Raw genomic sequence first — 14130 nt, forward strand, 5'->3', positions numbered from 1 at the left:
GCCCTGAGTTTCTTTCTGTTCCTTTGTCTGGTAACGTCAATGTTTATCGATCTCCTGAGTTTAGTTTTGTGAGAATAAAGATTATTCTGTATTCGTCGTGCACGTCTCTACAGCACCCACACGTGACAGGAATACAGTAAGGAAATATTAAATTAGGCTACTGATCATCTTTCTGTGTTAGATGCTACCATAATAATTGTATTTTTATGTTTTAATCATCTTTTTAAAACTGAATATTAGCATTTTAGAACACATCTGTACTGAGATCAAACTTAAAAATAATTGACTAATTAATAATTTCCTGCTCATTGTCATTATTAACTATAAAGCCTACTGTATAATATTTTGGTAACTCTTTACAGTCAGGTTTATTAGTTAACATTAGTATTAAATAACATTAGCATGAGCAATACATTTGTTACTTCATTTATTAATCTTTAAATTATGAAATTAACATTAACGAGTGTTAAAAAATGCTGTAGAAGTGCAGTTGAACATTATTGTAAAGTGTTACCCATATTTTATATGCAAATTTCTAAGGATTCTAAATTATCAACATGATCAACCTGTTGCACACAATCTACTTCATGCCTTCTGTGGTCTGATTGATAGTTTATACTTTTTTAGTTAGTGTTAAAGGGTTAGTTCACCCAAAGATCTTTTTGATGAAATCTGAGAGCATTCTGTCCCTCCATTGACAGCTACACAACTACCACTTTGACGCTTCAAAAAGTTCATAAAGAGATCGTAAAACAAATCCATATGAATCCGTTTGAGCTTCAGCAAGAACCAATGAGGTTTGTTCTTGAGAGTCAAGCAGGTTCGGTTGAGCTTCTCTTTATGTTCACTGATTAATGTTTTAATGTGAATAAAAATCTGAATTAAATCTGTTCATCATATAAAGCGATTGGACTAAAGCACTCAGTTCATATTGATTATATTCATAACATAACTTTCTGAAGCGTCAAAGTGGTAGTTGTGTAGCTGTCAATGGTGGGACAGAAATCTCTCAGATTTCATCAAAAAGATCTTCATTTGTGTTCCGAAGATGAACGAAAGTCTTACGGGTTTGGAACGACATGAGGATGAGTAATTAATGACAGAATTTTCATTTTTGGGTGAATATCCCTTTAAGGCCACAATAACACCTTGCCTATAAGTTAATGTATACATGCTTCAAAATATTTAAAGTCAATGACAAATGTATTTTGTTTGACTTCATAGCTCATTTTGTGAATGACCCCGAGGGCCGAGGCTAACAGATTTTGGAAATGATCTTCACCACACTCCGGAGAACATCAGGATACAGTGACAGCCAGAAAAACAATATTGCGATCTAATATTTATAAAATGAAGATCAAGAGTTTTATTATTATTGTTCATTTTACAAAAATCAGCAATAAAAACTTAAACTGATGTATTGATTGCCTCTGTTTTATGAGTGATATCATGCAATTCTGACATCATTGGTTGTTTAATATGTCAGCACCAGAGGGAGACATTCAAAAACATTCGAAAACTATACAATATAACATGATCTTAGATTATTGTATTTATTTATTTTAGTTTGATTAACGTTGCGTTTGATTCCTCGAGAATGCATTAATGTATACCTTGAATGCAGTGTATGCATTCAAGTATGCAATGCAATGTTTTAGATAAAAACATTTGCCAGATGCAGAAATGTAAATCATTTGAAACACTTTGCTGGTCAGGAAGAGGTCTGGCAGTTGTAAAGATATCAGGTATCTTTGTGTGTGTTTACTGAAGGATGAAAAGGAAACATCCATCTGTCCATCTAAAGAACACCTGCATCATCAGGCGGCCAGCTCACAACGTGCCATTCGACCCCGGGGTTGTTCAACTGGATCATGTTGCTCTGCCCTCAAGGCAAATGTGCATGAGAAGCTGAGATGATTATTAGTTGTTTGATGACAGCAGCTGGTAAAAGCTGACCTTTCTTCTGCTCCGGCTTTTTGACTTCCAAACACGCTAATTCTACACTCTTGGAAAAAAAATGTTCTATTTAGAATCTTAAAGGGTTTTAAAGGCGCTTCATAGAACATTTTAGGGGTTTCTAATGGGATCAATACAATTTTATGAATTAAGCATGCAGCTCTTAAATAACTTTATCACCTGATAACCCGTTAAACATGAAAGTATCATGCAACACTTTAAGACATTTCTCCTTATATAGAACCTTTTTGGCATCTTTGAAATTGAGTCAAGACCCAGAGGGTTCTATTTAGAACATCATTGAACCGGTTTAGGGGTTTCTAATGGGATCTATTACATTTTATGAATTAAGCAGCTCGTAAACAACTTTATCACTAGAAAAAAACATAGAAATAACCTGTTAAACATGAAAGTATTATACAACAATTTAAGACATTTCTCCTTATATAAACCTTTTTGGCATCTTTGAAATTGAGTCAAGACCCAGAGGGTTCTAGAACATCATTAAACCTTTTTTTTATTTTTACATTTCACATGTTACGTGAAATAAAAAAGCAACCAGACCAAATGTAGTGGACTGTCAAACACACTGGGGGGAAAAAAAGTAGGACTTACTTCAAAACAACTTTCCTCCCCGAAATTGCAAGCAAATTTCACAAATAATTACAAAGGAATGGCAAGCAACACTTGAAAAATCAATACTGTACAGTCAGAAATCATAATGATAGTTTTTATTGTACTCAATTTATTTTATTTAAAAATGTCATTATTGTAATGCTAAAAAACAGACTTAATTGTCATGAAAATAGTGTCACGTTTATTTGCTGTCAATTATTAATCCTGATATTAAGAATAAAAACATATAATCTGATGAGTGTTCGACTCATGTAAGTGGGTCTGTTGACTGGGCTGAGGTGTTTCTGTGTGAGCGTGATGGTCTTGTGGAGCGTCGGGACCAGCTCGTGTTTTTCAGCACACTGCTGATCCAGCTATCCCGTGTCATGTGACCCCGCTGGCCAGGACACACTGGATAACAAGAGGCCCCTGACACTGCCGTGGGATTGAGACCCAACACTATATATAGCACGAATGAGTGCTGAAGGGACATATCCAAATACATCATCTCTCTGGCCTGAAGATTAAAGGGGTCGGGGGGGTGGGGGGAGAAAAATTAATGAGCTTTAATCTCAATGTCCTCCTATCATTTTCATCTTATTTGGTCTATAAAGTGTAAGTATAACTTTAAAAGTCAATGTGAAACCTCATTTTACTTCCATAATCTTATGTGTTTCTGAGTAAAATTAAGTTTAAAAAAAGTATATGGTTGGATTTTTTTTTTTGTGGAAAAGTGATGAATGGATTGGCTAATAGAAGAGCAAGCCATGACTTTTTATTAAATTACATAAATATGGTTTTATTAAAATTTAATTATACCTTTAAATTTCTTGCTCAAGCTATTTCAACTTCAAAGCCTTTAACTTGTAACTTGAGCTACTTGTATGAATGGTGCTTTATAAATGCAGTTTATTATTTAATTAGGACAAGTTCATCAAAACATTTCATTCCAAATTAGTGTCCTTTGAATTTGTAAAACATTTGACAACACATAAATACATAATCACTATTTTTTTTTAAAAGAAAGAAAAGAAAGAAAACTCCAAAAGTTGTTATAAAAATTAAGACCTTTATCATTGTTTTCATGATCTACTTGCAGAGGAAAACACTAAGCACCAAAAATGATTAATATTTACATATTCAGTATGTCCATGTCCAGTGATTAGTTTTATAGGACCTGTTAAGACTGTAATCAGTGTGATGTGTTCTAATGATATTTACTGGTTAGTGTCATTATTAACCATTTTTTGCAGAGACATTCAGCCCTGAAATCTTTAGTTATATATTCCAACAGCACAAAAATTATTTTGAAAAAGAATAGACATGCATAGGTTACAAAATTATGTACATATTCAGCATGTGCGTGGATGCATTGTATTAAGTGATGTAAAGGTGCATACATTGAATGTGATTGTCTGTAAAACATTGCTTTTTAAACTTTTTTTCCAAGCCCTGCCATCTACCTCTCTCTTTGATGTTGTATAATGTACATGAATGTCCATGCATGTTCATGCAGACGGAGGAGAACTGATGTGAGTCTGAATCTGTCCTGGTCTTGTGTTCAGTTCATCAAACACACTGACCCAGTGGACGTCCTTCCTCCAGAGGACAGCAGGACAGAAAAACCGTCGTCTTAAACATTTTTCTAAAGAGTCAAAAAATAATGATTTTTTAAATCCGTTACTATAGCATACAGGTTTATTCTGTTACATTTCATCAATTGGGCTGTCAAGCGATTACAATTTTTAATTACATGAATTAATCGCACATCAAACTTGGATGAGAAATCCCCCCCCCCAAAAAAATATTTAAAGTCATTATTGTGTTAAATGAGAAAATCATCAAAGAGACATTACAAAGAGTAGCTTTAGAAAAATAAAAAATAAATAAATAAATAAAAATAATAATAAATAAAAATAAAAAAAATATTTATTACACAAACTTTTAGGCTTCAACGGCTGTGAGGGTGCGTTAATATAATTTTTGGGTGAAATATACTTTTAATGTTTTTTTTATAAATAAGGAAATATGAAAAAAAAAATTATATTATAATTTTTTATGAAATAAAACTCTGGAATATATGGAATATAACTAATATATATATTAGTATAAATATAAATACAAAGTTTTATATGAGATGCGATTACTGGATTTGACAGCACTACAGTATATGTTACAGTATGTGTAGTATTAACAGTATTTTACCGTGCTCAAATGCACAGCGCAGAAGATGCTGATGATGAGGATGCCGATGATGATGGAGGCGATCGACACGTAGAGCGCCATCTTCCCTAAACGCCTGGAACCATCATAATCTCCCTGATCATAACTGTTTCTGGACTATAAAAGAGAGAAGAGACATTACAATTAACAGACACAAGTTTTTCCCTTTGTGATTTGTTTTTAAATTTGCCAACTCATCCAGCCAAACTAACAGCTGAAAAACCCAAAATGATCCTAATTCTAGTTTTTAGTTTCATGTACACACAGTTTACTACATATTACTTGATAATATGTGAATATTACTATTATTGATAATAAACATTCAAACTGGAAGAACAAAACTACAGCCTCTTCTTTAGAAAACCTGGTATAACACTTACATCTCTGTGATATTCTGCTCTCTAGCTATGGGTGGGCCCTTTTAAATATAAATATTTGGGATATTTAGTTCCTCTGCTAGGTTACAATCGTCTGATTCCTTAAACAAGTAATCAACAAGCAAACTGATCCTCAACAAACCCCAGCATTAAGGAATAACAACTCAAAGAGATAATGAGTTAAGCATACAAGTTTAATATTTAGTTAGAGTCAAAAACAGAATATTTAGTCCAATAATCTGTTCAAATTTGAAAAATCATTATGTACAGTCAGAAATCATAATGATAGTTTTTATTGTACTCAATTTATTTAATTTAATTTAAAATTTCATTATTGTAATGCTAAAAAACAGACTTAATTGTCATGAAAATAGTGTCACGTTTATTTGCTGTTAATTACTAATCCTGATATTAAGAATAAAATCATATAATCTAATTCATATTTAGAATATATTTAGAGTCATTACTGATCAAGTATGATCAATAATGATAGTAATGACTTGACTTGACACTAACTGAACGATCAATATAAAAAAGTTGCTGCAATACATTTTTAAGTACAATCAACTTGGATGATTAAGTCATTTCAACTTAAATTACATTAAACTGGTTTATAAAATGAGTTGAATCTTGTATAACTTATAACACAGAGTTGAAAATGTCTTATTTTGCTGAGTTGAAGCAATGTGAAAACATGTGTTGTCATAACTTATCGATTGTGCAATATGAGTCGGGCGGGATCTGATGGGGAACTCACCATGACGGAGAACACCAGGGCTAAGATGTTGACGGGGTAAGCAGGACAGAAGCAGGTGAGGATGGTCAGGACCAGGTAATTTCGTAGAGGAGGTCGTGGGGTCGTAGGACCGAACCAGTGGTGATACAAATCCATACTCCCATTCAGAGAGCCTTTCACATCCGTCTGCGAGCCGGCCGGAGCCATGACGGCAGGCCAACACTCCTGATAACCGGCAAATGTCCACCAAAAAATGACTTTTACAGAGAAAGCAGTTAAAAACAGAGTTAACTGAGAGGAATAAATCCAGCAGAGCTGTGTGGGCTGTCAGGAATCAAGATGAAATGAGGAGTGCTTTCGGTGGGAGGGTGTTTGGGCAAGAAGAACCTGTGAGTAATGGGATCGCAGGGGAGATGAGACAGAAATATGGATGACACTTTCCCATGGACTGATTCCAAGTCAGAAAAACTTGTGTGTATGTTATTCTCTGATTTTCCGCGGTTGTACCAGGACCAACATCTACGAGGACTAGGTTTTGTCAAACTGAACTAATAATAGGGTCAAATGCAGAAATGGTGATGGAACTGGTGTGTGTGTGTGTGTGCATTTCCACATGGGTGGGCGTGCGGTATTGGGGTCACAGGGTATCAGGTGTGTGTTATGGGACAGACATGGACATATCAGAACAGGAGGGGGCAGGTCAAACACGTCTGTTCCCATGCCTCGAAATTTTGGATGGCGTCTCACTTGTTTGCTTATGACGAACTGGAATGCGGCAAGCTTCATGGACAGCGACTTGAGCTGAGACTGACAACGCTGAGTGTTTAGATCTGATAGTTATGAAATGGTTGGAATCTACTGTGAATGTTAAATGTTGCAAACCGGCTGAGAAACCACAACATTTTTGGCAATGTGAAATATCTACATTTCTATTTTTCATTGAAAATGAGTACACCACAAACACCATAAAAATGTGGTATGAAACATGTTCAGAATTTTAGTGCTTTATTGTATAGTCTACAAATTATAAACGGCTTTAACATTTGTTGTGAATATTCAACTTCTGTATAGCTTTTGAAATACATATTGTAGAACTCAAAGGTTTGGACACTATTTATTTATTTATGAATTGATCTAGTAGTTTGGGAAAAGCAGCCAACATGTTATTAATAATTCCTTAATTATGACTTGACTAATATTTTAAAATAATAATTATTATAGTAATAGTAATATATATATCTACATATAACATTTATTCTGGATTTCTGAAATTGAATTGGACTGGATAACATTTTATTAATAATTCTTTAATTTTAATGACTTTACTAATATTCAAAAAAATTAAATAAATATATATATATATGTATGTATGTATGTATGTGTATATATATATATATATATATATATATATATATATATATATATATATATATATATATATAATATATATACAGTGAGGAAAATAAGTATTTGAACTTCCTGCTATTTTGCAAGTTCTCCCTCTTACAAATCATGGAGGGGTCTGAAATTGTCATCGTAGGTGCATGTCCACTGTGAGAGACATAATCTAAAAAAAAAAAAAAAAAAATCATACATTGTGATTTCTGAACTATTTATTTGTATGATACATCTGCAAATAAGTATTTGAACACCTGAGAAAATCAATGTTAATATTTGGTACAGTAGCCGTTGTTTGCAATTACAGAGGTCAAATGTTTCCTGTAGTTTTTCACCAGGTTTGCACACACTGCAGGAGGGATTTTGGCCCACTCCTCCACACAGATCTTCTCTAGATCAGTCAGGTTTCTAGGCTGTCGCTGAGAAACACGGAGTTTGAGCTCCCTCCAAAGATTCTCTATTGGGTTTAGGTCTGGAGACTGGCTAGGCCACGCCAGAACCTTGATATGCTTCTTACAGAGCCACTCCTTGGTTATCCTGGCTGTGTGCTTCGGGTCATTATCATGTTGGAAGACCCAGCCTCGACCCATCTTCAATGCTCTAACTGAGGGAAGGAGGTTGTTCCCCAAAATCTGGCAATACATGGGCCCGGTCATCCTCTCCTTAATACAGTGCAGTCGCCCTGTCCCATGTGCAGAAAAACACCCTCAAAGCATGATGCTACCACCCCCATGCTTCACAGTAGGGATGGTGTTCTTGGGATGGTACTCATCATTCTTCTTCCTCTAAACACGTTTAGTGGAATTATGACCAAAAAGTTCTATTTTGGTCTCATCTGACCACATGACTTTCTCCCATGACTCCTCTGGATCATCCAAATGGTCATTGGCAAACTTAAGACGGGCCTTGACATGTGCTGGTTTAAGCAGGGGAACCTTCCGTGCCATGCATGATTTCAAACCATGACGTCTTAGTGTATTACCAACAGTAACCTTGGAAACGGTGGTCCCAGCTCTTTTCAGGTCATTGACCAGCTCCTCCCGTGTAGTTCTGGGCTGATTTCTCACCTTTCTTAGGATCATTGAGACCCCACGAGGTGAGATCTTGCATGGAGCCCCAGTCCGAGGGAGATTGACAGTCATGTTTAGCTTCTTCCATTTTCTAATGATTGCTCCAACAGTGGACCTTTTTTCACCAAGCTGCTTGGCAATTTCCCCGTAGCCCTTTCCAGCCTTGTGGAGGTGTACAATTTTGTCTCTAGTGTCTTTGGACAGCTCTTTGGTCTTGGCCATGTTAGTAGTTGGATTCTTACTGATTGTATGGGGTGGACAGGTGTCTTTATGCAGCTAACGACCTCAAACAGGTGCATCTAATTTAGGATAATAAATGGAGTGGAGGTGGACATTTTAAAGGCAGACTAACAGGTCTTTGAGGGTCAGAATTCTAGCTGATAGACAGGTGTTCAAATACTTATTTGCAGCTGTATCATACAAATAAATAGTTAAAAAATCATACATTGTGATTTCTGGATTTTTTTTTTTAGATTATGTCTCTCACAGTGGACATGCACCTACGATGACAATTTCAGACCCCTCCATGATTTCCAAGTGGGAGAACTTGCAAAATAGCAGGGTGTTCAAATACTTATTTTCCTCACTGTATTAATTGTGGCTGCAAACACATTTTTGTTCATGTTCTGTTAATATTACAACCTAAATGTTTTGTTTTTTATTATTATTGTTGTATAATATTTAAAAAGATCCTCGAGATTTTAGAGATACACTCAACACTATTATTTTAATTTTTTTTATTTCTGTATTGGACTGGATAGTTAAGGAAAAGCAGCCAAAAATGTTTATTTTCTCCATAATTCCCAAATTTTGTTGACTAAAAATAATATTGTTAGTATTATTTCAACAATTTTATATTCCATTTTTATTTATGAAATATTTCAATGTTCAGGGTTTACAATATTGTAGAATAAAAGGAACATTATATGTACATTACACTATTTAACTGTAAACATGATATTTTAGATTTAGATTACAATTAGATTCCAAAGTGAGATTAATAAAAAATTCATAAGAGCACGATCCATTCTGCATACGACCAAACCATGACAATCTCTGCTAAAAACTCTCAGCAAATCCACAAAGAAAAACATGAATACAGATGCCATCAAATGGAATGTTTTAAAATAATTTATTAGGATCTTTTTATTTGAAAATTTCCAGAGGTGAAAATTAAAAAAAAAAAAAATACAGTAAAGGGACAGCGGAGCAGCGTAATCGAGCATCAGGTCACAGTGTTGCTTTCCAGTTCTGCTGCTGATCCCCAAGCCCCGCCCCTTTTACAAATCATCCGAACAAAACATGTACTGTAAAAATCTCAGAAACTTTCAAAGGGGTTAAAACGGATCTTGAAAAATATAGCTTTTTTTTTTTTTCTGAAAAATAATTCTTAATGCCACATAATCGCCGCCGCATTCGTACCACCGCTAACGGCGTTCGTTATTACTTGAGTTTAAAAATAACTTATTGCTTTTTGTTGGTTAAATAGTTACAGTGTGTGCCGTGCAGTAGTTTTGTGAGGCGTCCCCGTCAGCTGGAGTTTTCGGATCGTCACAGTGACCACTGCTCCAAAAAGAGGCTACACATGTCAAACGGAAGACTCAATGTTATTGCGAATAGGTAGAAATCAATGATCAAATCCAATGTTGCCAACTTAAATGAACTCTGGATGAGTATTATTCATGTATTTTTCCCAGAAGGCCTCCGTTAGAGCCGTGGTGTCACAGACGTCCTCCTCCATTACCGGCAGAGACGAGACAGTTTCAAAGGTGGCAGTTGAATGCATGTAAACTAGCTACGTGTACATCCATACTTCAGTCTACGCTGTGCACACACACACTCTCTCCGTCACACACGCACACACACACAACCACGACAGGATAGAAACGGAGATGTAACAGCGCTCAGACTCCTTTGCTTTGTAAATGTGTCCTTCATTTCTTTAAAAACAGCAGTGTACCGTCAAAAAAACAAAGAGAAAGGAGAGGGAAAGTACACTGAAAGAAGTACACCGCGCAACAAAATTATATATATAATATATATTTCCAAAAACAGCATGAAGAAGCCTAGCAGCCGTGCCCTTCCGAATGAGGCTACTAAACTGGTCGCGACCTTCCTCTTCCCTAAAATGGGACCGAATCATTTGCTCTTTTTGGAAAACCAAACCTGGTTTTTCAGGGATGTGGTTTGACGCCTCGTACGTGACGGCAAACGTTAGAAACGTGGCTTCCGAATTCATGCAAAAAACCTCGAAAACTGAAGCGCTTTGTGCAACCGAAAGAGCCCAAGGAAAATTTTGTTTCCCGAAACATTTATCTTAGAGAAACTGTCAGTATAAATGGAGTCGAAAGTGAGAGGAGCACAACCAGAGACACACATCAGTCCAACTCGGTCATGATGCTAATCTCAGAAATACAAGATTCAATGTGAAGAAAGACGTTTGCATGTTAAAACCCCATAAAGGACCCGCACCCTCCCGCGCCCCCCCATCTGAACCCTCCCAAAATACATGCAATATATACAGTATCTACAAAAAGAAGCTGAACAATGAGCCTCGGCACGAGCAGAACGAGCTCCTGTGTAAATCTGAACGTGTAGAACGGTTCGACCAACGATTCGCGCAGGAAATTCGGAAACGAGGCCCATTGCTTCTCATATAAAAACCAATTTTACGGAAAAAATATCAAACCGATTCAGCTTACAACATTACAAATGCTGTGTAAAAACTACCAAAATATACATTTTTGTCCTGTCGTTTTGTTTTTGTAAATTTGATTCATTCTCACGTCTTTGTTCGGTGTTGTTTGGATTTGTAATGCTTAATAAACATCAAGGAAGACAAATCCTGAACTTTTTTTTCCAGTTTCGTTGCTCCTTCTCTCTCTCTCTCTCTCTCTCTCTCTCTCGACATCATCCGTTACAGCATGAGTACAGTAAAAACATCAAAACACAGTCAGCAAAGACATCGTAACAAATGCAGAAAAACTTGTCAAATAAAAATCCGGAGAAACGGAATCCCTCGCGTGTTTCCCGCACGTACAATCAAACAATATGTTTTTTTTTTTCTTCATTTTTTTTTTCTTTCAAAAGACAGACGGCAGCATATCATACACGAGTCGCTGATAGACAGGATACGTCAGGAAGAAAATACGGGATGAGGAAAAAGAAAAGTGATGTTAGTAGAGAATGGAGGAAAAAAAAAAGAAAAGATGGGAACTCCAGAGTGGAGTCAGGAGGGAGCGTCCCGTAAGCACGTCACGTGGTCAGCGGCGCTCGTGCTTCACAAGCTCGTGAGTTTCTTCATCCCGTGCCGGATGCTGATAGGACACCTCAGTGGTAGCCATTGGTAAAGGCAGTTGCAATCAAAGGGCCCTTGGAGAAGAGAAAGAGGGATTTTAAAGGAATGATCCGGTACAATACAAGACTCCTGTGGCCCTGTTTACACCTGGTATTAAGAAGCGTTTTGGTCAATCGGATCATAAGTGGATGACGTTAAATACAGGAGTAAACGGGGTCTAAAGCGCTTTGAGCTTGTCCACTTTTGACCTCTTCCAGAGGTAGTCGAAAACACATTCGACCGGATATAACAAAGATTACGCGTTTCTTACTTCTAAAAGTTTCATTTTTACTTCTAACATTTGTTGCAAACATTTGTTTTTCTTCTAATATTTGTTTTTAACCATGAGTGTAATGCACTTGGAAGTCTTTGTGGCAAGACATTCCTCATCACATATTGTAATGTGAACAAATGTTAGAAGTAAAAATTAAACTTTTATCTAAAGTCATTCAATGTTTGTATTAATATGCTTTGATTATGGTTATGCTTGTTGGAATGTGTTTTTATATGTTTTATGGACTTTGCCATCAACCTTCCAGGGACTACAGATGAAAATAGCCTATATGGCTAAATCTGGCACATTTCCATGATGGACTTGAGTGCTCATGTTGATTAATGTGCATTGTCCCTTTAAAAATAAATAAATTCATATTCAAATTCAAATTCTTCTGTACAGAATGTGTTATTTGAGATGTAAAGTTGTTTCTCAACTAGTGCGACGTGACCCAAATTTAGATGACAGGTCTGTTCTTAGATTATAGTTTGTATTGATAGTTTGATTTTGTTTTTATTTTTACATTTTTCCTTTTCATTTTGATTTTATTTAAAGTTTTAGTAATTTTGTTGTTTTTGTCATTTTCATTAATTTATTATTTTTTTAATATGTGCATATACTTTTATACATTTTTATTTCATTTTATTTTAGTACATCAAGTTAAACTAAATGAAAATGAGAAATGTTTCCTTACAACTAACTAAAATAAAAAGTAAGTTTTTATTTAAAAATATCTTATTTTATTTCAAGTAACAAAATCAGAAATGTTGGCATGGCATCTAAGTTTAGCTGGTAAGTCTAATTGAAAAGAATAATAATAATGCTAAATAGAAATATTTAAAAAGAAAAAAGCACATGTAAAACGACTACAACTTAAACTAAAATTAAAATATTAATTGAAAAATATATATTTTTAAATACTACAATAGTATATAAATAAACTAAAATAATAGCAGGGCAAAAACAATGATAAATGCAAATAATAAAATGCAATATAATAGTTGCCAAAATAAATAATAATGCACTTTTAACGGGACACATAAATTAATAAAGTATTTCTTTAATAAAACTTCAGAAGTCTTACAATCTACAGCTCAAGTAACATTAACTACTTTTTATGATGCTTGTGTCCTTTTTGACCGTAAAGTTATATTTATAAATGTTTGTGTATGAGCCTGTATGTCTGACTGTACCTACCCCAAGTCCATGTCCGAACCCCGTGCTGGGGGCGGGGCTTGCCGCACTGATGTAGCTGCTGACTGAATCCTGATTGGCTGCTGCATAAAGGTCTGCCATTGGCCCAGGGCTGCTGGTGCCCAGGAACCCGGCGCGTGACGGGGTGGAACCTACGGGCAACAGACGACAGACAGATGTCTCAAACGCTCAGAGGGTACTTTACAAGTGGAAAGAGTTTAACAAATCTCAAAATCTGAAAGTAAAAGATCATACAACAACCATAATAGAGCTGATTTTGCGCACCTCTGACCACCGCTGCCGCTGCGGCCGCTGCCATTGGTCCATAGGCAGTCAGTGGAATGGCTGAAGGACAGAGAGAGACACTTCATTCAGGTGACAAGAAGCCACAGGTGTCAGTCACACCCTACTACAATATCCTGTTTTACTCAGAAATACATCAAAATGAAATAAAAAATTATATATAACGTAATAAATAACTTTCTCCATTTCCGACTATTCTGCTGATTGTAACCATTGTCACGTGGACAGGAACTAATAATATCATTTTTCATGATCTAATCAAATCCCAATGGCTAAAATCAAGTCCTGCCTAACATTATGTATTATGAAACACTGAACACATTCAGTTTCACTCAGAAGTGTTAAATTACAGAAGTTATATATATACATATATATATTATTTGATCGAAAGTACAGTAAAAACAGTAATATTGTGAAGTATTATTGCCTTTTAAAAGAACTGTTTTATATGTGAATATATTTTAAACTGTAATTTATTCCTGTGATCAAAGCTGGATTTTCAGCATCATTACTCCAGTCTTCAGTGTCACATGATCCTTCAGAAATCATTATAATATGATGATTTGATGATCAAGAAACATTTTTGATTATTATCAATGTTGAAAACAGTTGTGGAAAGCGTGATACATCATTTTTTCAGGATTCTT

The 14130-nt window shown here is 35.4% G+C and overlaps 2 protein-coding genes across 4 annotated transcripts in view; both read right to left on the bottom strand.

Annotated features, from left to right (window-relative positions):
- Positions 1-2456: 2456 nt before the first annotated feature.
- LOC311083724 (transmembrane protein 233) lies at positions 2457-6889 on the bottom strand. Its single transcript, XM_084115480.1, has 3 exons — positions 5929-6889; positions 4777-4911; positions 2457-4216 (listed from the first exon to the last, which is right to left on the bottom strand). The coding sequence occupies exons 1-3, from the start codon at positions 6112-6114 to the stop codon at positions 4205-4207; spliced, it is 333 nt and encodes a 110-aa protein (XP_083971606.1). The 5' UTR covers positions 6115-6889; the 3' UTR covers positions 2457-4204.
- A 2862-nt stretch (positions 6890-9751) lies between these two features.
- The window catches only part of msi1a (musashi RNA binding protein 1a), a 40000-nt gene continuing 35621 nt past the window's right edge, over positions 9752-14130 (bottom strand). Inside the window, exons 12-14 of one of the 3 annotated variants that reach the window (XM_084114243.1) lie at positions 13466-13525; positions 13184-13332; positions 9752-11747 (exon numbers count right to left, since the gene is read on the bottom strand). In XM_084114243.1, the coding sequence (XP_083970369.1) occupies positions 11706-11747; positions 13184-13332; positions 13466-13525 (251 nt within the window). In that variant the 3' untranslated portion in view covers positions 9752-11705. Of the gene's footprint in view, positions 11748-13183; positions 13333-13435; positions 13526-14130 lie in introns of all 3 variants that reach the window. The other 2 variants (XM_084114242.1, XM_084114241.1) reach the window with 2 other exon arrangements.

This window comes from Abramis brama (assembly GCF_963993115.1).
Source record: "Abramis brama genome assembly, chromosome: 5".
NCBI classification, from domain to species: domain Eukaryota; kingdom Metazoa; phylum Chordata; class Actinopteri; order Cypriniformes; family Leuciscidae; genus Abramis; species Abramis brama.

Excerpts from the sequence above, each read along its gene's own strand:
- LOC311083724 (XM_084115480.1), bottom strand. The coding sequence starts at position 6,114 with ATGGCTCCGGCCGGCTCGCAGACGGATGTGAAAGGCTCTCTGAATGGG. Across the intron at positions 4,912-5,928 it reads CCCTGGTGTTCTCCGTCATG|TCCAGAAACAGTTATGATCA; the intron begins GTGAGTTCCCCA and ends TCTCTTTTATAG.